General features: G+C 40.9%; 2 protein-coding genes across 4 annotated transcripts; both read right to left on the bottom strand.

Moving 5' to 3' along the window:
• Positions 1 to 538: 538 nt before the first annotated feature.
• slc25a33 (solute carrier family 25 member 33) lies at positions 539 to 7446 on the bottom strand. The gene is made up of 7 exons (XM_053424795.1): positions 7241 to 7446; positions 5389 to 5553; positions 4092 to 4169; positions 2821 to 2921; positions 2451 to 2517; positions 1529 to 1809; positions 539 to 1420 (listed from the first exon to the last, which is right to left on the bottom strand). The coding sequence occupies exons 1-7, from the start codon at positions 7291 to 7293 to the stop codon at positions 1221 to 1223; spliced, it is 945 nt and encodes a 314-aa protein (XP_053280770.1). The 5' UTR covers positions 7294 to 7446; the 3' UTR covers positions 539 to 1220.
• A 4946-nt stretch (positions 7447 to 12392) lies between these two features.
• Positions 12393 to 23837, bottom strand: spsb1 (splA/ryanodine receptor domain and SOCS box containing 1). 3 transcript variants are annotated; one of them, XM_053425422.1, is made up of 4 exons: positions 23693 to 23809; positions 23395 to 23576; positions 15398 to 16290; positions 12393 to 13813 (listed from the first exon to the last, which is right to left on the bottom strand). In XM_053425422.1, exons 3-4 carry the CDS (start codon positions 16089 to 16091, stop codon positions 13686 to 13688), a joined length of 822 nt encoding a protein of 273 aa, XP_053281397.1. In that variant the 5' UTR covers positions 16092 to 16290; positions 23395 to 23576; positions 23693 to 23809; the 3' UTR covers positions 12393 to 13685. The 3 variants fall into 3 exon arrangements, with proteins under 3 accessions (XP_053281397.1, XP_053281398.1, XP_053281396.1); XM_053425423.1 differs by lacking the exon at positions 23395 to 23576 and having other exon boundaries at positions 23693 to 23837; XM_053425421.1 differs by lacking the exon at positions 23395 to 23576 and having other exon boundaries at positions 23628 to 23834.
• Between the last annotated feature and the right edge of the window lie 930 nt (positions 23838 to 24767).

Consider the following 24767-nt stretch of genomic DNA (forward strand, 5'->3'; position numbering starts at 1 on the left):
ACATGAAAAAAGTCCAAAGGGGAGAATCATTTTTATAGGCATGATATGCAGAGATAGTGGAAGAGTTGTTTTCAGATCCATTACTGAGGTTGGGACATTAGTAGAAACAATAACATATTCTCAGCAAATAACAGTATGATGTCTGGGAAACGCTTCTGGATGTTCAGTCAAAGTATAAACACAAGTTACAAGCAACTGAGAGCCTTTACTGTAATAAAGGCACCATGCTTGTATGTAGAGAAATTTACTGTAGTTATAAAAGTAGAATCAAATTAAACTCTCTAAAGAAATCTCTGACTACAGATTTCTTTTTCAGTCTTGGTATTGTATGTGTCTTTTATCCAGATCCTAATGTTATCAACAGGTATAAAGTCCGAACTAAATGAATCAATCTGTATATTTGGCTTTCAAACAGAACCAGCACACTGTGCCTCACATAATCAGAGTCATCAGTTATTGAGCCATAGTGACAGTGCAACAACCCTCAACTACTATTGTGTGCAAAGACAAACTAAAAGCACATTGCTCAGCCACCGACTCTTTTCATTTCCTTGACGCAGTTTATTTAACTACTGGTCAAATAAGCATCCAAGTTCTTATTATATTGGAAACAGTGACCATTTTTTTCTAAGAAAAAAATAGAGATAAATCTGTGTATATATATGTATATATATATTAATGAAAAATATGATAGCATTCTCTGTAATTCAAAACAAGAACAGTATTTGTGAAACAGAAATCTCAAAATGGTGTGTGGTCATTACACTGCAAGGAACAGCAATATTACCTGCACTGAATCTGAATAACTTCCCTTTGATAACTTAACGAGTCAACCCATGTGTGTGTGTGTGTTTGTGTTTGATGGGACATTCACCACTGATAAAAGGAAACAAACACTGTCATAAAATAACAAAACATAAAATAACTTAGTTAACTTAACATTAGTCGTCCAAGTAGATGACCTTTTTTCACAGGTTTGGAGTTTCAGTAAGTACCTCGACTTCCAAGAATTATTTTTGATAAACTCCAAACAAGCTTTCAATAAAATAATCTGTTTAGCTCTTTGGATAACAGTACAATCTGCTTCAGTTCCACCATAAAAGTCTCTGTAGCACCACATCAGAATTCGAACAGTATGTGCTACATCTTCAAAAGTCTCTTGCTCAGTGTGACTTGAGTTTTGCGTGCGATGAATCCATCATTGTCTTCACAACTTGTCTTCACTTGGAGTCTCCCAGCAGATGGACAATGAGTTCGTAAGAGGAGAGGACGATGGCTGTGTTAGGGATTTGTCTAATTAGCTGTGGAATGAGTCCTCTGTAAAAAGCTGCATAGCCCTCCTCCACTGCTATTAACCTTCCCGTCTGGAAGAAATATTTGTACTTGCTGCCTTCCTCGCGCAGCCTTGTCCGTATGACCTCTGTGGAGACAAAAACACAAAAATACTATTAGTCATTTAAATAAATATGAATACTCTACAGTGATATGCGGTTGTTGTAAGGGAAAACAAATGAATACAAGTGTTTACCATGTGGGTAGGCGATGCAGGACGCACAACCCTTTGAAAAAGCAGCTGCCATCATCAAACCCAGAAAGTCTGATGCTCCTTTCTCCTTTTCGCCATTCGCGGAGGCGAACTGGCCCTCGGCGAGACGTTTCTTCAGTGTCTCGTAGATGAGGAAGCAGATCATGGTCTCCGAGATGCCAGCGTAAGATGCAGTCAGGCCTCGGTAGAAACCGCGGATCCCTTCTGTGCTGTGAACATAGCGGGCACACTGCAGTGCATTCATCTTCTTCTCTCCTCTGGCTCTGGAAGATCAGACAGGTCAGGCTCATTAGTGCTAAAATCACATTATGATAAATCCCCAGTACAAGGTACCAGAACCAAACCCAAGCACAAATATACATTTTAAGAAAAACAGCTTTTGCATTTGAAGCATTGTCTACTTTAAATGATATGAAAATTGCAACATGCTTTATACATTTGAAGAAAGCAAGGGAGTCAAGGAGTTTATCCATTTTTTTAAAAGTAGTACCTAATTTTACGTCAACTGAATTTGGTTTGAAATAATGGAATCCTTTGCCCCTTTATCCATAAAGCCATAGTTGTGTTACAGGAAAAGTTCTTCCAAGACAAGACATGTGCGTGTGACATCACATGATACTACTGCCCTGTACTCTGTAATGTAAATATAGACTCTTCCCCTGGACGCAGGACAGTGCGTCAGCACTGTGTATTTATGGCGCCAGGTCACACGCTCCGTCTCTTACACAGTGTAACCCAAGGTCAGTGCCATGGCGGCAGGCTCAGTTTAAGCTGAAAGGTCACATTATTACCTTTACCCTCTGCAAAGCCCCTAAAATAAGTCAGATTGTTTTACACTGCAGTCTGTCTAAAGATTTTAAAATGCAAGAACACACAGAGCAGGTGAAACAAAGAGAGTACACACTTTTTCTCCAGCTGCATCCTGGTCTTCACCATCCAGATGGGGTTCATCAGAGAGTTGGTAACGAAAGCTGAGGAAAAGGGACAAAAGAATATACCGTTTTACACTGCAGGATAATAATAATAATCACCTTGTCAGCATAATTACTAACAAAGTTGTGAAGGTAAAATGTTTTTGTTTAGCCAATTGAGGGAAATTATAGGAACACAACAAGAAAAACCTGCAAAATATACTGTTCAGTCATATGAATAATCAAGGAATATTAAAATGTAGTCCTTTTCTGAAGTTGATAATGTTCATTTCAGAGGCTTTAAAAAGACTCAAGGTGGGACTATATTTTATATAACAAAGGGGGAACATGGACTCTTCTCACCTGCAACACCAGCAGAGGACATGTGCACCAATCCGCTATTAGGGACGAACAGCCCATTGAACTTTTCTTTTGCTTTTGAGTACGCAGCAAAGTAAATGGCTCTGAAATAAAGAACAAACTGTTGAGAAGTCTGAACAGAAGCAGCTACAAAGATTATCACACACTGCTTAGATGTTTTGAATATGTGAATGTGATTTTACATATGGCTGATCAAATATGCAAATGATTCAATTCGGGCTTATGAGAGTGTTTGACTGAGTGCGTCCAGAGCAGTCGGTTTCCCGGTGCCTGTTCTCTCTGCCTGGTTTCTGGAACAAACCGTTAGTGCACCAGAATGGGCTGAATAAGCACTGGGCAACACAGATGCCCACTGAGCTGCTCTGAATGTAAGCGTGTTCGAGCTGGCTAGTGGAACAGAGGGACAGTGGAGTTACTGACCAAAGGCTCATACTGTGGCTACTTATTAACCATGGGGAAAAGTATGACCCTAAACCGTAACCCTTTCCAGTTTAATAACTTTCAAGGTCCGATCAACATTTGATGACACAAGAATTAGGACAATGCCTTTTACAGCTATATTACTGCTGTATGGAAGTTTACCTCCAACATTATCCACCATGAGCAGACAGGGCAAAGTTCTGACTGTGTTGAAACCAAAAGTAGAACAAAGGTGAAATTGAAACTTAAAAAAGGTGCTTCCATGGAGAAACACTGATACAACTTCTGCTAAAAGTTTCAGACACAAATTTAAACATGATCAATTATCTCAAGTTATTCTCATTGCCAGTCTGCGTCTGTAAAATCTAAATGGTTTTATTGGTCTTTAATGAGGTGTAAACCGTTGTCTACGCTAGTCCATTTATCTAGACACCAGCTCAGTGATCTGGACTAGGCCTCTGTAAGGAGGGAGGGGGACTCAAACATCATTGTCATGGTAACAGCTTCCTGTTTATACAGCCAGTTTGTGCTTCCTCCTTTTTTTGGTTTTATTTTGTAAGCGGCTGTGGTGTAGTACAACCTGAGGTGTGCTTATACACGGAAACAAGACTGCTAAGAAATCACCATTGCTTCACTTTCCGACCCTCTTGGCCTCTGCTTTGTTTAGTGTTTTAGAATAACATGGACACTTCCTTGTGTTTTATCATTAACTTGCAATATATAACAAGCAGGTATCATCAACTCTGACAATTAAAAAAAGAACATTGTTATAGATGGTCGTGGAGGTGGACAACCCTGATATATTTGAGCGACTCAAATGGGTTTCATTGTACCTTGAGGGGGCCACACCAACAAGGTTCGGTCCCAGACCACGGAAAAGCGACCTTGGTCCCTCTTTTTCAAGAATTGATCTGAAATAAAAGCAGAGACATAAACCATCACACAATGAAACACCAGACAGACTTTTGGTCATACACACAACTGTACATTTTGAAGTCTCTTCATACGTCAGTCTGACTATCCCAGGCTCTATTAAAGGCGTGATTCATTTACACCAGTCCTGTCCAGTCGAGCTGTTTTTGAATATGTTAGTTCACTGAACCCAGTGGCTTTTGCAGCTCTTGGCTTGTCACGTCCGCCACATCCCAGGGAGTTTGTGTCTGTTTTGTAAATAGCAACCTTCATTCTCCAGATGATATTAAGCTCTGCCCGGGGGACCGAAAAAGGGGGTGGTTACAATTGCAGTTGCTGCTGTGTTTTGTAGCGTGCTAAAGCAGGGCAGCGTGCATTCGACTTCCAAACACATTTTGAACAAATTATTTATAATCACCTATTTTCAGTTCCAATATGAAGTTTACACATATGAGCCTATCAAAGACAACCCTATACAAGCCCTGAACACAAGAATCTGTATCAGTTAAAGCAGGTTGAAAAACTAGACAACTGACAAGGAAATATTTGTACTCCAAAGACAAAAATGCCAGTAGCTTTTATGGCCTCAGCTACAGAAGACACCAGTTCAGACGGGTTAATTATGTGGCCTTGGTCCTTTGAGTGTAATATAACACTGACACAGCCCCCTACTTAAAACATCCCCTCCTTCCATTTGGCCTACTGAGGCTGCTCTTATGAATCCCCAACCTAAGCAGATTTACAATAGAGCCCTTTTCAAGAACACCTTGTTATAAGCACATCTTAAGCCTGCTGGGAAAGCATGGCCAGTGTTACCCCGAGCAGCTGAATAAACTAAATACAAAGAGTGTTCTTGAGTCTCTTTTATGTAGGATTGGATTATTACATCAGGACTATGAAGCAGAGAGCAAATGACAGGCTCTCCCAAAGCACTTCCACAGACTAAAAGTTACTTTGACAAAGTTGTTCAGACAACACAACAGACACATCTAAACACTGAGGTGTTCACATAGTAGCAAATCACACTGCAACTACCAAAATGAGTAGTCACAAAGCATGCCTGCCCGTCCATAATAAGAGTAAAGAGCAAAGTACACAGACTGTGAGGAGGGAACACTTTGTGCCTTGGCTTGCATGTAATGATATACAAATGCTTCAAGGGACAGCTCACACAACAAGGTGCAGCAGCTTTTGCACACACAAATAAAATAATCTTACCGTAGGACCTGCAGCAGGCCAGGCCCCGGCCGAATAACCCCTGTACCACTTAAGGTACCTAGATGGACCTGGAAGACGGGCCGGAGGGTGAGGCCAGAGGACTGCAACCGTGTCTTCAGCACCTCCAGGGGACAGGTCACGATGGCCCCCACCGTACCACTACACCTGCAAATTGATAACATAGAAATTAGGATTATGGGCCTTGGGTATGTTTGGTTGAAAGTGATGTCCTGCTGGCCAATAGATGTGTGTTTGTTATTATAATACACCAATATTTTTGCACAATTACCCATATGAACCTTGACTGAGGACACTTTCTTTCCTCTGGTCGTAACACACATGAGCAGCCATGACCAAGACATACTTAGCAGTGGTAATGTGGGGTTACCAACACATCTGGTAACGTGTTTTGTGGCTCAGATGTTCCAATTGCACTGAGGGAGGCTATTTTTAGAGGGAAGCACTTTTTAATGTCCTCAGAACTTTGTGATTCATTCTGCTCCTTACATGTCTCACTTGCACAAATGTATCAGTGACAGGCTTAGAAGTCTGGAACAGATTAAACTAAGCCTCTGAACTGTCTAGCGACCGGAGGACAGAGTCAAACCTCCAATTGTCCATTCACTTATCATTCCCCATCTAGCAGGCCCATTTTGATTTTTAGAAACCATAGAATGAGGAAATTAAGATTGCAGATACATTTTTTAAATATTCCTTAATCCGACAAACCTGAAATCGTGCTAAAATTATGAGCTTTGGCCTTAAGTGACATCCCTGGTATTTAGGCACATATAATGAAGGATGACGCCATATGCTGTCATAAAAGCTCAGCTGGTTTTTTAAGTAAATGTTTACTACATAGAGACAATGGAGGAACTGCACGCCTTCAGCCGGATACAGCTCAAATAACAACAAAGTCGTTAACACAACTGAATTTACAATAAAAAAGATTAAAACATGTTCAGACCAAATCACCTATTCTACAAAAGGCAGCCACAATTGTGCACGTCATAACATTTCAAGGGTAAAATGGCGTCATTTCTAACAAGCCTGTGTCGCTCAAATGTGACCTCAACATGCACTGGAAGTCAACCAGCCTTTACATACAGTCTATGCATAGAGTGCATGTACGTGAACCGGTCCTGTGTGAAAGTATACGCGGGAAACGGTTCGCATTCTTCGGCCAGGTGGCCATGAGCTTGTGGCGGCAGAACACGGAGCTCCCTGTGGGCAAAGTCTCACGTAACACCGAGCTAAAGGCCAACGGTTCCCGAGACTGCACCGCATCCCGTCGGCCAAGAGGAGACTTGGCCGGCCCCTCGCTCACGGTGTTGAGTTACACGTTATAGCCCAAGTCTTAACATAACGTATTAATTATAACCCCCGGTGGTTTGCACCCGACTTTTCAGACCCGAAACTCGCCGACAACCTGGATACAACCTGCTAGCTCACGGTGGCTAGGAGGTGTTAGCAAACACCCGCACGGATGTACCGCACTGACATAAAAAGACATGTTCGCTGTCCTTGCTCGTGTTCTTGGTTTGAGGTGTGAGTTAAGAGAACACAGGTGACTTCACGTGGTGAATGTGTCCGCTGGGGAAGGGCAGCGAACGTAGTGAGAAGTCCAGTCGTTGTGCTATGCTAACACGAGCTAGCTAGCCTTTCGGTGTTTCGGTTAGCATGCCGGCTGGCGCCTGAGACACCTTTAGCTCAAAGCCTGGATCCTCTTTTGTTTTCAAACAGATGAGACAGCGAAGCTTCAGCTCCGGCTGCGACCTCCACGTTTCATTTTTCCTCTATCGTATTAATAACGTCACGCCGGTTTGAAGTGGGTATCGTTAATGTGACTCACCCCCCGGCGAAAAGATGAAGCAGCGTGTCTTTCTGTGCCATCGTTCCCTTCATACGGCCACCATCCTCGTATTGTGCTTCTGTTTAAAGTGTCCCCGGGTGGAAGAGGTACAGGAGGTCGCACGGTTTGCGTTCCCGATGAGCGGCCGGCGATCCCTCTCTGTGTGCCGGGTCGGCGGAGCTGTCAGCGGAGGGGGCAGCGGCTCGACGAACTGACGAGAAACCAGCACTGACGTAAGAGGGCGGGGCGTGGGTGTTGTCCGTGACGTAGGGACATGTGCCGGGCACCTTGTTCTTGCTCGGGTCGTTACACAACAAACACAGACCCTCGAAAACACAACACTGTGACCTGGACCAGTCACCGGTGACCTTCAGCTGCCTATATGTTAAACACCAGAATATAATTTACAGACATTGTATAGATAAGAGGCTGTCTAATGTAACACTGTATAAAGGCAGCCAACACCATAAAGGCCCAGTGTGTAAGAGTTAGGTGAAAGGGATCCATTGGCAGAAATTGAATATAAAAGAATCCCAGTGATTTTGTCTTTCATCTAAATTGTACAATTTGTAGTTTTCTATACCCTAGATTGGGCTCTTTATATTTAGACACTTTATATTTACATCTGGAGCGGGTCCTCTATACGGAGGCCGCCATGTTTTGTTTTTTTAAACTGGACAAACTAAACACCTTTTGAGTTTTTATGAAAACTGAAGTCTACCACAGTTTCTCCTCCATGTTTGGAAAGCGAGGATGAGGGGAGGGGTATTCAGCTGCATTATGCACATTGACCGCTGATTTCTACAAACTGAACCTTTAAAAGGGTCAACACAAGAACATTTTATTTTCAAATATTCAAAAATGTTCTGACATTATAGAGAACGGTTTAAGAAAAAACATGGAACAATTCGTGAGACATGATGTTATTTGTTGATCAATATTAAAGGAAGAAGAAATGGTAACGAGCTTTACAGTGAGCGTCACAGCTTCACTCGCTCCCTGTGACCAATCCCCCAGATGGACCTCAAGCACAGCTTTTGATGCCCGTTGACCCAAAACCAGGAACATGCAACAGCACACTTTCATGCACATCCCAGATGAAGGACACACAAAAAGGGCTAGTACAAACTTGATGGATTTGTTGATGGTCCAGTGATGTGGCCCGCCACAGGGATCTGTCCATTGCCCAGTCAGACTACGGCACATCAACAGAGAACCAACAAAACAACAATTGCTTTGAAAGAGATCTCAGTTCGATTAATTGTAAACACAGAACATACGTAGCTATGTAAGAGCTACCTTGTTAACTATGCGCGGACATAAATGGTGAACCGATGAACAAGCTCAATTCTTAATGTTCTCAGCTGTTTTGAAGAACCTCATAATTATAACTTGAATATTCTTCATGTCAGAACAAGCCTATGTGGATTTCATAAAATCAAGGGTCATCTTTTTACACAGATAGAATGAGGTTGTTAACATCTTGTTTCAATAAAATCCACAAATGTTTAACTTTTGTTTTGGTCTTGTTTTTTTGACACAGTACCGACAGGGTAACAGGGTACAAATTGGTAACTATTTTACTCGCCCATACTTCTGGAAGCAAACCTACGATATAAATCTGGGGCTGTAAAATCTAGTCTCAAATATTATTCTTACTCATAGTGATGAAAATAATAATAAGATATCCTGCAAAGGTCACCCAATACCGCCATGATACATTTAGATTTTGTATTACTTCCTGCAGCTACAGCAGCTCAGATCAAACTGTTGGCCTTCCTATAATTAGCCTGTTCGCATGAGAGCAGCCAGATCACAGGACATCACAGAAATAATCTGACACCATGGGTGTTAACTCTGCTGTAATGAGGGCGTGATGTTATGGTATGTGCTGCCCACCAATGACATGTCTTAACTTGGAAAGCGACTCCTGCTGTGCGGATGATTAAGCCAGAGAAAAACAAGTTACTCAATCATCTTGATAAGAGATTGTTTGTCTGTGACTGCACAATAACACCTGCGCCTGTTTGCCAAAAGCACTTGTCAAACCAGTGGTGCTGGATTTTTGACCTTATTTAAGTTTAACAACATGTCTGTCATCCTGTATTGACAGTGTACATAAAATCTGTGTTTGACTTGACAACACCTAGATTTGTCCAATGTATTTGTACCTGTTATTTACTTTACTGGTAGTCATAGAGTGACAGTGACGCATATTGTATAACGAGGTACGGATCTCCTTTGTCTACCCAACATGAATGGTCTAAAGGAAGTTTCTTTAAATGAACATATAATGTGGGTCAAGTGAAAAAAACACATGTATTTTAGAATCGTCATCAGTGGTTAAGAGTTACTCAGTAACTTTACTCAAGCACTGTGCTGAAGTACAGTTTTGAGGTACTTGTACTTTCCTCATGCATTTCCAAGCTTCCACTCCACTTTATTTCAGAAGGAAATATTGTAGTCTTTACTTCAAAACATTCTTTGATCAGCTTTGGTTAGTGGTTTCTTTTCAAATCAAGATTTTACAAAAATAAATCATACGGTCGACATCCCAAAATGTATATTAGACTAAACCAGTGGTTTCTTGCCTTTATTGGCTTGTGAGATCTTACAAAAACCAACAGCATTTAGTTGGAGTTTGGTGTCATGTTAATGTAATGAGCTATATTATCTCTAATGTTTTGAAATGGGGTCATTCAAATTATAGTTTTAGATTCACGCAACTCATTTTATTCAAATCTTCTTAAAAAATTTTTGAAGTCAAAAGGTTAAAGCAGAGATTTGTTTTTTTCTTCAATCAATCTATGTTTGTTTTGTGTGCAGTTAAGTGCTACTTAGGAATCAAGACATGAGTATCAACAGTCTCATTATATCACATACAATAATCTATCAGTCACATTCTGCAGAATAATTAATTTAACTTTGATACCTAAAATATATTTTATTGTTAAGACTTAATCTCTTTTGCACAGGTAAAATCTTAAATGGATGAGATGCACTTGCAATGTAATGAATGTCACAACAGTGAGTCTGGATGACCTGGACTGTACTTCATGGTTGTTAGGGTTGAAAATACTGACACCAAGTGATCAAATATGAAACCTGCAGCTAAAGAATTGTTCCCTGACAGTTTTCCCTGTCAAGAAATACAATTCAGAAAATGTTTTTGCTCTTTTTATTGGTCAACCTACTGTTTAGTTGAATTATTGTGTCATATTTAGTATCATCATTGTTTGTTGTCTACAGGCTTTGTTAAGTATCAGGTGCAGATCAGATCCTAATGAGGCTGGTTGGTGCTTTCAGGAATCTCCCTGGGTTTGTCAGAGTCAGTTGCGGAACAGTGTTTGTGTTTCTCTGTGTGTGTGTATGTGTTTGTGTGCACATATACTTGACTGAACCTGATCCGGTGCCTTACATAAAAAGCTAAACCATTACAAGGATTAAACTGACTCAGTATCTGTCTCGGTGAAACTGTCACAGCAGCTGGAGGCGAAGTCAACCCCACACCCATCCCACCACTCTCTGCCTCCTTTAGCACTGGTTTCCCCTCATTGTACGAGATTCAATCAAGTTCAATGAAAGGGGAAATTAACATGATCATATTGTGGTCAAAATGTTACATTTCCCTTACAAAGCCTTTACAAGTTATTAACAGGTATTGATTTAAGTAATTTATCCCTGCGGCCACCAGCCTTCTAAATGACTCATTGTGACGCATTTGTTTTTGTTTACTATATGTGGTTATTACTGGCTGAATAACTAAATGCCTTTTTCCTGAATCTGTAATTGTTTTCAACATTTGAATATACAGACAGATATCCACAACTAAAACATGTTATGACACAGAGGTGTGCTAACACTGAACATTAGCACATCTCAGACAATTAAACTGAGTTAGAATATGAGATTTACTGACAGAGTTAAGGCTCAAAAGAGTCAGTTCCCTGTTGGTCTCCATATGGGTCTAAATATCTGCAACTCCACTGCGTGTTGTTTTCTTCTATATGAAATGAAACAAGTAGAGCAGCTTGAGACTAAGGCACAGAAGTTAAATCTCTATCATTATCCTCACTGCAGCTATATTCCCATTTCTCCATTGAGACAATAAAGGGCCTGTACATCCACACTGGTGTTTTCTGATATCCTGCCTGATCGCAGCATCCATCAGGTCGAGCGATGTCAACACAGATTTGTCCTGCCCTGGAGTCACAGCTTTCACAGAAGACATTTTGACTGGTCGTGATGCGAGACACAGGCGTCCGTGACAACATTTACAATGACTCTGCAGTATTTCACTGTCCGTGAGGGACAGAGCCAACATGCTCAACGCCAGGACGTGAACACCGAAGCAGCTAATGCTAAATTAAATTCAGCCATTATTCATTTTATTATTTACCTGTGATGTTCCTGCTGTAAAGTGTGAGAGAAATGTCGAGCACAGGCAGGATTTACATGCTCACCCTGCCCTGTGAAGAGTCTGTGAAGGGGTTGTATTGAAGCATATGGAACTATTTAAAAGTGATCAACTGAATTGAAATGTATAATTATACAAATTAAAAATTAATTAATTTTCACCTAAATCCAAACATATGGACATTTGTGATCATATAAAAATGGAAATACCGTTTGACTAATTTCCGGCTGTACAGAGGGCAATATTAACAATTAAAGATTTAAATGCAATATTAACAGTATTACCTGATTTCTAATTAAGGTAGCACAACTCAAGTCACAGTAAACAATATAAATGCTTTTCTCTCCTTAGTGGAAACAATTTGACTTTTCATTTACAAAGATTTGAGCTGCTCAACATTAAAATGCAGGCAGTGAAACCGTGACCCCCCCAGTCTATTGCATTTACATGGCAGCACACTGTTAAAGAATATATTCTGTCAATCAAGGTGTGTGTTCGGATAGGATGTATATCATTCTCTGGGGGCGGGACACCATAAACTACAAATCAGATCCTGAGTTTTGTGATCGTTAATTCCTGATTAGCATCTACTCATACACTAAAGATTTACAGATACTGTATTTCCATTTGTCACCATAAGAGTGTGCTGACTTGCAGATTCGCTGAATGTGCGTTCCCAGCAGCTCATGGCCTGGTGATGTTTTTAGAACAGAGTCTTGTACCATGCACAGTATATAATTTGAAATAATCTTTAATAGATACTTACAAACAAATCTACAACAAGGAGTACAAATAAAAATGGAATCTGCAAGCAGGGAAAAGTAAGGTGTGGCACAGTGTGTCCACGTCCAGCTGAGTTCTGAACGTGGATGTCTGCACATTAAAAAAATACTAGAGTCAACAGGTCTAGGATATGGCGTTTGACAATATGTTGGCAATCGGACCTTCACATTTGTGCAGCACTTTGTGGATTGTGTTTTTTCTCATTACGTTGCCTTAAATCTGAGGTTTGCTGATTCAGGCACAACGATGTTCACCTACATAATCTGGCCTCCACCTCATCATAAAACACACTACATCAATGGCTCTCAGCTATGTGACAGTGAGACCCGAGAGTAGCAGGTTTACATCACAACCAACCGTCCTGGTTTAATGTGCAAACCAGTGAAATCAGCCGACGAGACTGGTCAAATAATTATCACTGCACTCCTGAGCCTTGACAGCATGTGGGATAAATTACTGAACTACAAAAAGTAGGAGTGACAGAAAAGATTAAAAAAAAAAACTGATTGTATACAGAACAAAATAAATCCTGTCGATGCATGCTACAAATAATCACAGTGACATTTTTCTTCTTTTACAGTTTCTGCTGAGGAAGTTGACTTCCATCCATATCCCATAGAGAACTGAGTGCAGTGAGTGGTGGGAGCTGCTCTTCAGCTGCCTCAGTGCTTTCATCCACACTGCATTTCAGACTCACAATGGAGTGGTCAGCATCACTTTTTTTCATTTATTAGCTAATTAAAAAACACATTTTCTGAAAGCATTAGTTTTTTGAGGATGCACAAGTTGACATGTGAATGTGATGCCACCTTGTGGTCAGATACTGACAGAGCACTTTTGCACAAAGTCAAATTTCCATTACACACTTTTCTCAGCAAAATAACAGTTCATTTAAAATTGTTGAATCACAAAGCCTGGAGGTCGCAGCAGAGGTACTGACTACATATGCCACATCAAACTGGAGGAGGTACACCAATATGGTGACTGTCATTGCATCGCCTGGATAAGCATGTGCATAGTGCTCAGTGATTCCTGATTTTTATAAAGTTAAAGAATACAATTGCAAAGAGTCATAAAAACAGGATAAGAAACTGACAGAGAAGCAAACTTGTTGAGAGGTTTGAACAATCCTGTCAAACGGGTTCAACCCAAGAAGGATCCCAGAGAAACATGAGAGAGACGAGGGTGTGCTGTGCGCGTGTGTGTCAGTGTGTGTATGTGTGTGTAATGCAACTGTAAGCGCCATCATTGGTAGAGCAGGTAGTTCTTGAGAGAAGCTGGCAGAGGCAGTCTATGGATTTCACTCAGACGGTCTCTTCCTAATGCCACCCTCACCGAACGCCTACACAGGTCCATGAGAGAGAGGGGTTCAGCTGAAAGGGAGACAAGAGGGGGAGCGGTGTCAGAGAAGCACGTTTATGTGTTTGCAGTGGTAGAATGAAGAATGTACATGCTGCTGGCCTAACCTCACATCTGGAGGGGCTGTTTGTAATATACGAAATGTATTCATTATGGACATGTTACATTACAATAGGGCTGGGCGATATGACTTCAAATCAATAATAAGATTATTTCAAACTTTTACCTTTGTTCTGATTATTGAAACATCGCTTTGTCAGTGAACAAGCTTCTTATAAAAACCTGCTGAATCCATAATTATGTTCCTGAATAAACAATAGTTAAAACCCTGCACTGCCTCATAATTAGCTGGAATAACTTCTCTAATGTCTCCTAGTCCCTGTCACACTTCACACAAACTGAGTTTGTGTGAATCACAGTTATTGAGTCATTATCGATGAGGTCGGATCATGAACCTGGATCATTCCGGTCACTTTAACCAGGATGTCCTGGATGTGTACATCACATTAAGTATTGCGTTGTGTGTCAATGATTTTGATAAGCACTTTGTCACTCGTATAGTTTTACTTGATTTTTAAGTAGGGATGGGCATCTTAAAATTACCATGTGTGATATTTATGAATACAGAGACAATAGTTTAATAAAATTATTTTTACAAACCCTACATAACAAAAAAGGTAAAAAATGTTCACATACAAGTCTTGAAGAAACCATACAACCATTTAATGTCAAAATTAAATATGGAAATATATTTGATCAAAGACGGGGCAAACAAGATTTGCCACAGAGAAAATATATAATATAAATTTTGACTTTGCCATATTCTTAAACTGCAGGAAACTAAATATCATTTAAATTCACATTTTGTCAGAGGTAAGACTTTTATCTTGTAAAAGATCGGGGATTTCCCTGCTGCACATCAAACAATAAGAGCAATGTCATATCAAACTGAATTCTATGCATCTCACTGCCTCTTATTTAGACATAACTAGGTCAAGGGATCTGAGCTGAACAGAAAAATCTAAGTGCATTTGGGACATTAGGATACAACATGTTTTGATAAGCACCTGTGTTTCTCCATTGAAAGCTCATGACTCTTTTACATAGAATAATTTGGATTAGTCCAATTGGAATCCCTTTATATCTTTCTGGGGGGAAAACAAGCATGTTTTTCTGTACACAGAGTACTATTGGATTTTTTAAAAGAGATAAATTCTCCACCACAGCTTATTTGAAAATTGAGTACAGTACTCTTACTAAGAGCAGGACACAGTGATATTATTCTAAAGTGACAAGTAGTGACTCAGAGATAAAGTTAAATATTAATTTATATTATCTAGGTTACATAGCAAGAGTAGAAATGAGTCATTTTATCACATGTATAACCATACGGATGCAAATAAAGAATGCTGCTCTAGATTAACCCAGCTGTGATATCCCTTTAGTGTGGCAAACCTTCAATGGTCACACCTTGGTTTATCACATCATAAAAACACATGTACCTAAGCAAAAGCTGTTCACAAGATGTCAAAACACTGCTGCTCATGAGAGAAATGAGTAAGTAAGAGACTTTCGAAAGGTTAAAGATTTGTACTTACGATCAAGACCATTTATGTACCGGATTCGTATTTCACAGTGTCCCCACACGGCGCTCACCACCGGGTACAGCTTCCTGCCCTTAAGTCCTCTGAATGCTACTCCTAGATAATGTCCGTCCACTATGTAACCCAGAGTTCCCTCGTCCATGTCCAAGACTACTAAGAGGGAGTCGGGTATTATGAAGGTGTCGTCTGGCTCAAGGAAGGCTGGGTATGTTTTCCCTGGGTGGTTCTTGCCATCATGGTAGAGTTTACTCCTGCACAGGTCCCAGCCCCACGACTCAGCATTGCTTCCTACCAACGCTGCGTAGCCTACGGAATGTAGCGGGGCTTCACTGGTAGCCACTCCGACCACGGCATGTGTCCCACGCTGACGCATGGCCCAGCTTATCTCCCACACGTGCAAACCCCTTGTGTAGCCGATATGGCCCCTGATGGCGTCTGTGCTCTGCGCCACGGGGTGCCTGTGGAACACCAGCTTGTTGTCATCCTTGACGAAGATGTTGAGAGAACGGTCGTCGTTGTTCCACGAGTGCTGGACCTGCGCGTCCAGGCCGGCAGGCGGCATGTCCAGCAGCAGATCGAGTCGAGACGGCTTGGTGTGACTCAGGGCCTGGAGCTCCAGCTTCAGGGGGCTGAATGCCGGATCTCGCATATCAATGGTTTTAATGCCACCAGGGACTTTTTGCCCCATGCTCGGGGTCGTTACAGCAGCTCCTTCCCCCTCCTCCTACTCCCCCCCCCCCCCCCCCCTCCTCAAAGACTAATGGGGGGAGTATTCAGCCTCAGACCGCGCTCCTCCACTGTGCTCCTGCAACCTCAGAAACAGGAAGTGCTCCTCTGCTACTAGATGCAAACAGCAGTTGTCAGCCCAGGTGTTGCTTGAAGACTACCTAGAGAAATAAGGAGAAAAGGACAAACAAGTTTATTGATGACTAATCTAGATCCTAAAAAAACAAGTTAAAACCATGGCACATTGTGAGTGTGTTCTTATCACGCCATCGTGCCCTTAGAAGACAAAATGGTATATCTGCTCGATTAATATTATAAAGTTTTAGTTAATGTTACAGTTCATGTTTGCGTTTAACTGGAAATTCACACAAACTTTTAACTCGATTCACATGGTGACGTGTGGACAACTGATATTAGCTGTTGAGCTGTGTGAAAAGTGTCTTCGTTATCATGTGAAGCTTTGTGTGTGACAACATAAGGAAAGCAGTAGGGATGCACCGATTTATCGGCCGAACATCGGTAGCGGCCGATATTCGCCTCGTTTAGTAATATCGGCTTATCGGTAATAAACTTGACTTTCACCGATATCATTGGCCGATGTTCATATTTGTGGTAAAACCGCTGGGCACGTGCCGCGGCTGGGGGAGCAGTCACTCCGTCGCCCACCTCTCCTCACCGCCGGAGGCTCAGGTCCTCATCCGGTGGCGCCTCACGGCGTCGCTGGTGCGGGGGCTTTCTTTCTCTTGGACCGCGGGGCGGTGTCCATCGCCGGTGCGGAAGGCGGGCCGTTGGAGGGGACCGGGTACGCGGTCAGCGGCGGTCACTCTGGACGCGTGTCGGAACCTTCTCGCGGATCATCTCAGCTACGCGACCGCTGGGGGAACCCTCTGTTCGCGCGCGGGGGGGGCACACTGTGGTGCGCCTCGGCTGACGCCTAGCAGCTGACTGAGAACTGGTGCGGACCAGGGGAATCCGACTGTTTAATTAAAACAAGCATCGCGAGGGCCACGGTGGGTGTTGACGTGATGTGATTTCTGCCCGACACTAAAAACAGGTAAAACTGAGGAGGGCTTGTTATCTTGACTCACGCAGTGTAACTTGGCGTAAAAAGTATGAGCGTAGCGTCTGTTTAAGTACTTTATTCTCATGTGCATCGGCTCTATTCATCCGTCTCATGCACAGGTAACAAGGGAATTGACAACATGCGTCATACACACAGAAGCCGTAACACATCTAATAAATGGGCAATACTGCTACTACCGCTCTTCTCATTGTAAATCAATGAGAAGAGCGTTCTCTGTAATGATACTTTAACAGGGCTGTTTTAGACAGGGTAAAAAGGTGCTGTTTTAAATTATCCTTGTGGTATTTTGACCAAAATATGTTACAGTCATTTCATTAAGATCCCAAGGAACCATTTCAACTTGCGGTAAAATGGGTATAATATGTCTGTTAAATAAAGTTTAGTTAAATCAAAGATTGTTTCATAAATCTGCGTTCTGAGGGACAGCTGCAATACAGTGGGCCATAGTCCATCACGTTACCTTTCATTTAGCTGACGCTTTTATCCAAAGCAACTTACAATAAGTGCAATATATTCAATAATAGAGCTAAACTACAAAGTGCTATAAGTAAGTGCCATTATAGTACTACTAAATTGTTAGTTTGAAAATAAAAACTTTTTTTTTAAATTTAATTTAAAAACTTTTTTTGTTGTTGTGGCGGGCCAATTTAAAATGGATGGCGGGCCGCAGATGGCCCGCGGGCCGTAGTTTGGACACCCCTGACCTAGACAGACAAGACCAACAAGTTTCTGCCACTGAACAATCAGAAATTCATTATGAAAGGAATATGTATGATGGATTGGACTATTTACAGTGATTAGACTGGCCTAGTCGATTGAAAAGCTGCGGTTCAACATGGTATTACTGTCTTGTAATAGCTGCTTTGTACAAACAGTCAGTGTAACCGCACGCCTAAATAGGGTTGGGCAGTGTGACGATGAGATGATGGAAAGCTGTCAACTGTGGCACATTTTGTCATTCATGCCATTGTACCTATCAATTACACAAGTCTGGTTATATGAGTCACTTGTAGACAATCCTGCAAATCAACACTGCTTTGTGGCAAAAATACTTTTTGGGAATCCCTTCACAAATTTGGAAGTTATTCTAGATTCTTGACCTTTTCAGCACCTAACTTTCTTGATAATGCATAAGTATAATGATTTAAAATAAGAGTAGCATTTGAATAGTTATTTGGATGGCAATTACTATGGACAAGGTTGAAGCTTCAGAGCATTCAGGCATGTTATTTGGGGGCATTAAGCCTTTGTTTATGGATAAAATAAGATTAAAATGTATTTGTTTTTCTTCTGTCTTATCAAAAGTTGTTCAAATCAATCCTCCACAAAATGCAGTATATCCAACCATCGCAACATCAAATTGCATGTACCTCGACAGGATCATTTCCTCATATTCCCCGCACTGTGACTTTTAAATTTAGGCATTAAAGATCACTGCAAACACATCATATACTAGTTGAATTGGACTTGTAGGAAATAAAAACAGATGTACAACGGACACATTTTGAAATAAACTTCAGTCCGTCAAAACATTGTTTAGATTCAATAGGTTTTTGATTAATTTGATGGATTAGAATTTCACTGATTCACTTTGAGACACCATATAATAAAATGAAATCATTAAAATTTGTATTTGAACAATTTTTGAACTGTGTGGTCCCCATCAAGACAACAACTGTAGAGCTACAAATGTCCATAGGAATGTCAGTTATAAAAGGAAATTCCTTTTCTGATGAATCTTAATGGACCTGATCCATAAAACATCATTATTCTATCTTGATCAAGATGTTCAGCTTATAAAAAAACCTCAGATCTATTATGCGCTCCTTTTGCTATGTGACCCACTTAGGATTATGTCTAACAGACAACATGAAAACCTTATTTGATTAGCTGTTCTCAATTTTCAAATTACTTCACCGTATTTATTGACAAATAAGTCACGTCAATGTAAAAATCTGTGATGCCATGTTGTTGCCAATTTTGACCACTTATCAAACGCTATTATAAAAAGTGTTAGACGTCCTGACAGAGAGGACAACTTCTGTGGCTGTAAAAAAGGCTTTGGTGCCACAGAATCTCCGGCAAAAAATAAATAAATAACCGAATTTGGTCAAGTGCAAAACATTTTGGTGAAAAATATCATGGAGGATACAAAAAAATAAAACTTATTCGGTTGTATAGCATTGTTATTAATAGGTTTCAGTAAAAATGTTTACGAAAAGCAGTATCATACAACAACAAAAAAGGTATATCCCTGATCCTCAATGGGCTGAAACTTTAGTCAGCTATTCTCAAAGTGAAATATTCCCACAAATGAGTGGAAAAACTCCAGCCATTTCCTTTTATTTGGTCGTCTAGTGAGAGAGCAACATGAAAAGCAGTAATAAAATGTCTGGCTTAAAAAGAAAATAAGACATTCTGTTGTGATTTGGGACATAGATCTTTTAAGGCGGAAACAGTTTAAAGAATGCAGAAACTTGATAATAAAAGCCTAATGACAACCTGCTGCTCTTTACTTCCCCAACTCTATGACATTAGACCAGAGTTGTGCAGTTTAAACAATAAAAAAAAGGCAAATATATTCCTGTGGGACTAAAAGCACTATCTTTTACTGTTAAATCCCCTTTTGGCCTGTAACCCTAAACTCCACATTAAGGATCAATATACCAGAGACAAGACGGGACTTTTTGTTGGTGCAGGTGGGACCTCTGCTACTCTTTGGTCTTCATAGTTCAGCCTCTGTTGCAGTGAGGCTGTGGAGAGCATTGTGTAATGTGGAAAACTGTGCTTCTGGGAAGGCCACTCTAATTGAATTGTAGACAAGAGTTCATTGAGAAGTGCTTTGGCTCTTCTTCTAATGCAAGTAAACAACCATTTAAATGGGTCATGTCTCTCCAGTGATTTGAAAACAGGAGGGAAGAAAAGCAGGAGGCGGCGGGCCAGCATCTGAATGTAAACATCTCTCTTTCTATGCCTGTCCAGCATTCAGGGAGAGTGAAACATGTTAATTTGCACACTCTTAGAAACAACAGTTTACCATTCCCTCTCCCTGTGGCAAAGGGCCACCTTATAAACACACACAACATGCGCAAGTAAATACAAATTTAAAGAGCAAAACATTTCACATCAAATTGAGCGAAGCCTCCCAATACACCACCTTCAATTTACTTTGTAATTCTTGTAGATGATGCGAAAATGTTTGGCTGTATCTTGTTTTATTTTATGAGATAAAGACGCTTAAAAAAAAAAGTGGGATTTTCTCACTACATTTTCCTAAAAAACTTGCTAGGTTTCCCAAGTCATTGACTTAAAACCATTTTGCTAAATAATTAAACATTTCATTGATTCTCTACACAATTAGATGTCAAACTTCTAAAATGGTGGACACATCTTGCCCAAAGTGCTTCCTTGGTTAAACTCCTAACCCACCAGGCGTTCCTTTCAAAGCATCATTAAAATGTCCTTCCACCATCCAATCCCCACAGGAGTTCCCCCAAGGCTAGGTGCTGGGGCCCTTAAGGTTGCAATAAAGACAACTGGCTTGGGTCGAATTACCTGCTCACATGGCTTTGCATATTACTGCCACACAGATCACATCCAAATATTCCTGACATTGGCTCCAAAGGGCCTCATCTGTCCATAGACACATCTTCGCTCATCTCTCAGACAGATCCACATGGATGAGGGAATGTCACCTTCAACTAAATCCTTAAGACAGAACTCTTAGTCGTCTCGGTCAACCAATCTCTCATTCATTATAATGACATCAAAACTGCGTCTTCATCTCTCTCAAATTGAGAAAATGTGGAGGTCAGGACTAGGTATCCCTATCTGATTGTGTTGCCTCTACCAGTGGTGCTAATTTGCACTAAACAGTCCTTAAATTAACCTCGTTACTGGTCATGGCTTCAACTACTGCATTACCCGCCTAGCAGGCCTTTCTTCTTGCAGAGTGAAACTCTTATGTCAATCTGTTGCTCATCCACCTCCCCTGGCAATCCATGGCCCCCAAATTCAAGTCAGTAGTGTTGCATACAGACCAACCTGTGGGTCTGCACCTGTTTACTTGAACTAAGTCTTATGGGCTTACGCTCCTTCTCAGCCATTCAACTCCTCCCGAGAACCTCATCTGGCATCACTTTCTCTACACACAAGGCGATCACAGTCCAGGCTGTTCTTTGTTTCCACGATGATGGAGCAAGCTACCAAATGCTATCAGAGCAACATCTCCATCTTCAGGAGCCACTAGAAATCCTCTCACTGATTAACGACAACAAGGAACGGGTGAGAACCAGGTCAGAGGGTGACCAGCTGATAAACAGAATAAAGTAAAGGATAGATAAAGAGACAAGGAAGAGAAGCATGTGGCTTCAAAACAGCATGTGTAAGTAAACAAAAGCCATGGCAACCAAAGAAGTAAACAAAGACCCAAACTCATGAAAGCTATGTTTGGTAACAAATTGAAAAGTTTAGGGTATAACATACATCATTTGTATGTTTGCCAATTCTTACATGAACTTCTCTCTGGTATAAGTATTCAATGGATTTAAAACAGAAGTTTTTAAAAGTCTCCTTTATCTTAGAAATTCCCAAAAATATAACATAAAAAAACTGCACACAAGTTGTTGGGTACAGTGATATTGTTTACATGAAGTAAGAAGCAAATACAATATGGTCAGTTTGGACCTTTTCCAAATTATAATCAAAATAAAAATGTCTTCTCACATTTAACTTGGACATCAGAACAAACGTATCAATTAGTTGAATAGGAGGTGGCTTGTTGAAGAATATATACTGAGCTTGGTTCCTGGAATAGGCTGTTTGGAGGTCCTGGGCCCCTGGGTTGGTTTGGAGCTGATTAAAATGCAAGAGGAAGGGCTCACTGAATTTGCCGGGCCAAAGAAACACTTGGTCTCTATTGTGAAGCCCAATTAGGACCAGCTCCACCTGAACCTAGCATTTGTGTTGGCCTGTCGAGTGCATAGAGCTCATGATTTACCAAAAACAAAGTCATGTGCTGTATGGATATAATTTGTGCATGCGCCATGTATTCAAAGGTTGGTGACGATAATATTGTTTATCACTTCTCTACAACTTTTGATAATGTTCAAACTGAAAAATGTTTAAGCTTTGACGAAAATGTAGAACTTTTTGTTTATGTATTTAGATGACCTGGTCTTTGTGCAACCTGGTTACGGTTTATTAGGCACTTCGCTAAAACTAATGCAGTCTCGTGAAATAGACATCAAGTTCAGGTTGTTGTTGTTTCCACTTCATCATTACAGGGTTGTGGTTTTGGATGCTGTCGAGCTGAAATGTGACAGATTGAGGTGTAAATCTACTAGGTGTGGGGGGTAAACAACAATACAGAAAAACAGAGTCAAACTCATTATCACTATGCTAGCGCTATATTGAAATATTTAGTTGTATATGTATTGTGAACTTTTGCCTAGGGCTATTTTGCACTGGAACTATGTGGACACTGACAAGTTTCAGTGAGTTTGTTTAAGACTAAAGTTTGGGTCAATCTGTTAAACTGACACCCAGTTGCAGTGAATAAATACACAAGTCCTGCACTTGACCTTAGAAAGACATCATGATGTATCATTATATGATTGCATCGTAGAATCGCTGTATCATTATAGTGTTGTTATTGTGGACCATGCACCGCTGATCGTATAAGGAGTCACCCTGCCAATCTGTTCCTTGTATCTAGTGTTTGTTTTACCTTAACTGACATGAACTGGGTGGACCCCATATTAATACCTCTCAGGTCACCTCTCTTTTTTAAATCAGTGAGGACAGACTCGTATTCAAAGAACATCTCAGGATAGCCATTAACTTCAGCCACTAGAAAGATCATGATGTTGAATCAACAGTTTTAAAAGTCCAAATTAACTTATTGTTATCATTTCACGATAAGGTTTAGGTTCTTTTAAAAAGAGTGAGTGGTGAAGGGAACCTGATAAAGTGGCACCTCAGTGTGTGGAGGCCTTTCTCTAGAGTTAACCCATGATAGCTTGTCATGCTAGCTAATGTAGAAGCAGCCTAATCTTCCAATAAACTCTCGAGGAAGGTCCACGCGCGACAAACAATCTGGAACACAGCTTGTGTGTGTCGGGGGATCGTTCTCTGTTTTCACCTGGAGGAAGCTCGTCTGTTACCCGAGCACGAAACGTACCTGTTAGCATCAACAGCGGCAGAGGAGCGTGGCTCGAGCTAGCGACAGGGGCGAAGACGAAGCTACTCCGTTGGTCCACTTGTTAACAGGGAACGTGTGTTGAGTGGCCGCTCGTTCAGAGGTGTTGTGTTCGGTATGGAACATGTAAATGTGTCGTTAGGAGGAAACCGAAACAAGCTCCTCTGTGGAGACCACAAGATCAGGAAGAGAGGAGGAACAGAGGAGGGACAGACCTTAATGGAGGCAGAGGAACAGAGGAGGAGATGTCACCGGCTCCGGCTTCACACTCTGCACTTACTCCATCGTAGTTCCCTGCTTCCTGGTCGCTTGAGCCATTCCAGGCTGGACATGGATTGTGCGAAATGATGATGGCTGCTCTCTAACATCCCTCACGTCACGTGGTAAAATGCTCCCAGCTGCTCGGCGAGATTAGGACCTCCCCCCCCCGCCGCCTGTCAGCGAAGACTGTGAAGCTGGTCTCACGTTGGGGGTGCAGTGGATGCGGTTGTTCTGGGCTCAAATCAAACTGCACTGATTTGTTCATGAGGCATCACACAAGGGCGACGAGGCACATGCTGGAATCAAAACATCACAACCGTACAGGAGTTTATACCCTGGCCCTGAAGTGCAAACCACAACCACACAACAAATAAGACCACTTGCTGTTGTGTTATTTGATTTCTTGTTGTTTTTATTTGTCACTGTTTGATCTGCCGTAGTCTTTTTGTTTTGTTGAGTTTTCTTTTTTCCTGTGCCGTTGTTTTCATTTTTTTTTTGTTTTGTCGTTGTGGCTTTTGTTTAGTTGTTGTGTTTTTGATCTGTTTTTGTGGCTTTTGATTTGTTTTTGGTGAATCAACGTTGTGTCAATTTTAATCGCTGTGTTTGGTGAATTGCCGTTTGTTTTCCTATTTGTTGTGTGATTTTCGTTGCAGTGCCACCATATGATCCACCACTCCAAGTTACTTCAGTAATCCGTTATCAACAAAGACAAAATAGATTGTCCACTATTTGTACAATCAAAATCAGTAAGTTCATTATATATTTAAGAATATTTAATAATTACTGAAATACAATTTTGTCTCAATTCCCTGTATATCTTTAGCTTTTTGAACTGGTAGTCATTTTGAGGACATCACATGGGACGTTGAAAAACTGTTATTACCTTTAAGTAAAAAAAAAACGAAAAATAAATAATAATAACAAGACATAATCAAAGCATTAAGTCATAATAATTATAATTGTTAATTGCTTTCCTACAATAAACACAGCATACATTTAGCTTTGACTTCGATTTTGTAATTCTTAGACAAATCTTTTTAATTCTGGTTTATGTGACTTAAGTCACATTCACAGACATTCTTTGCAAAAGGCCC

This window comes from Pleuronectes platessa, chromosome 6 (genome assembly GCF_947347685.1).
Source record: "Pleuronectes platessa chromosome 6, fPlePla1.1, whole genome shotgun sequence".
Taxonomy (NCBI): domain Eukaryota; kingdom Metazoa; phylum Chordata; class Actinopteri; order Pleuronectiformes; family Pleuronectidae; genus Pleuronectes; species Pleuronectes platessa.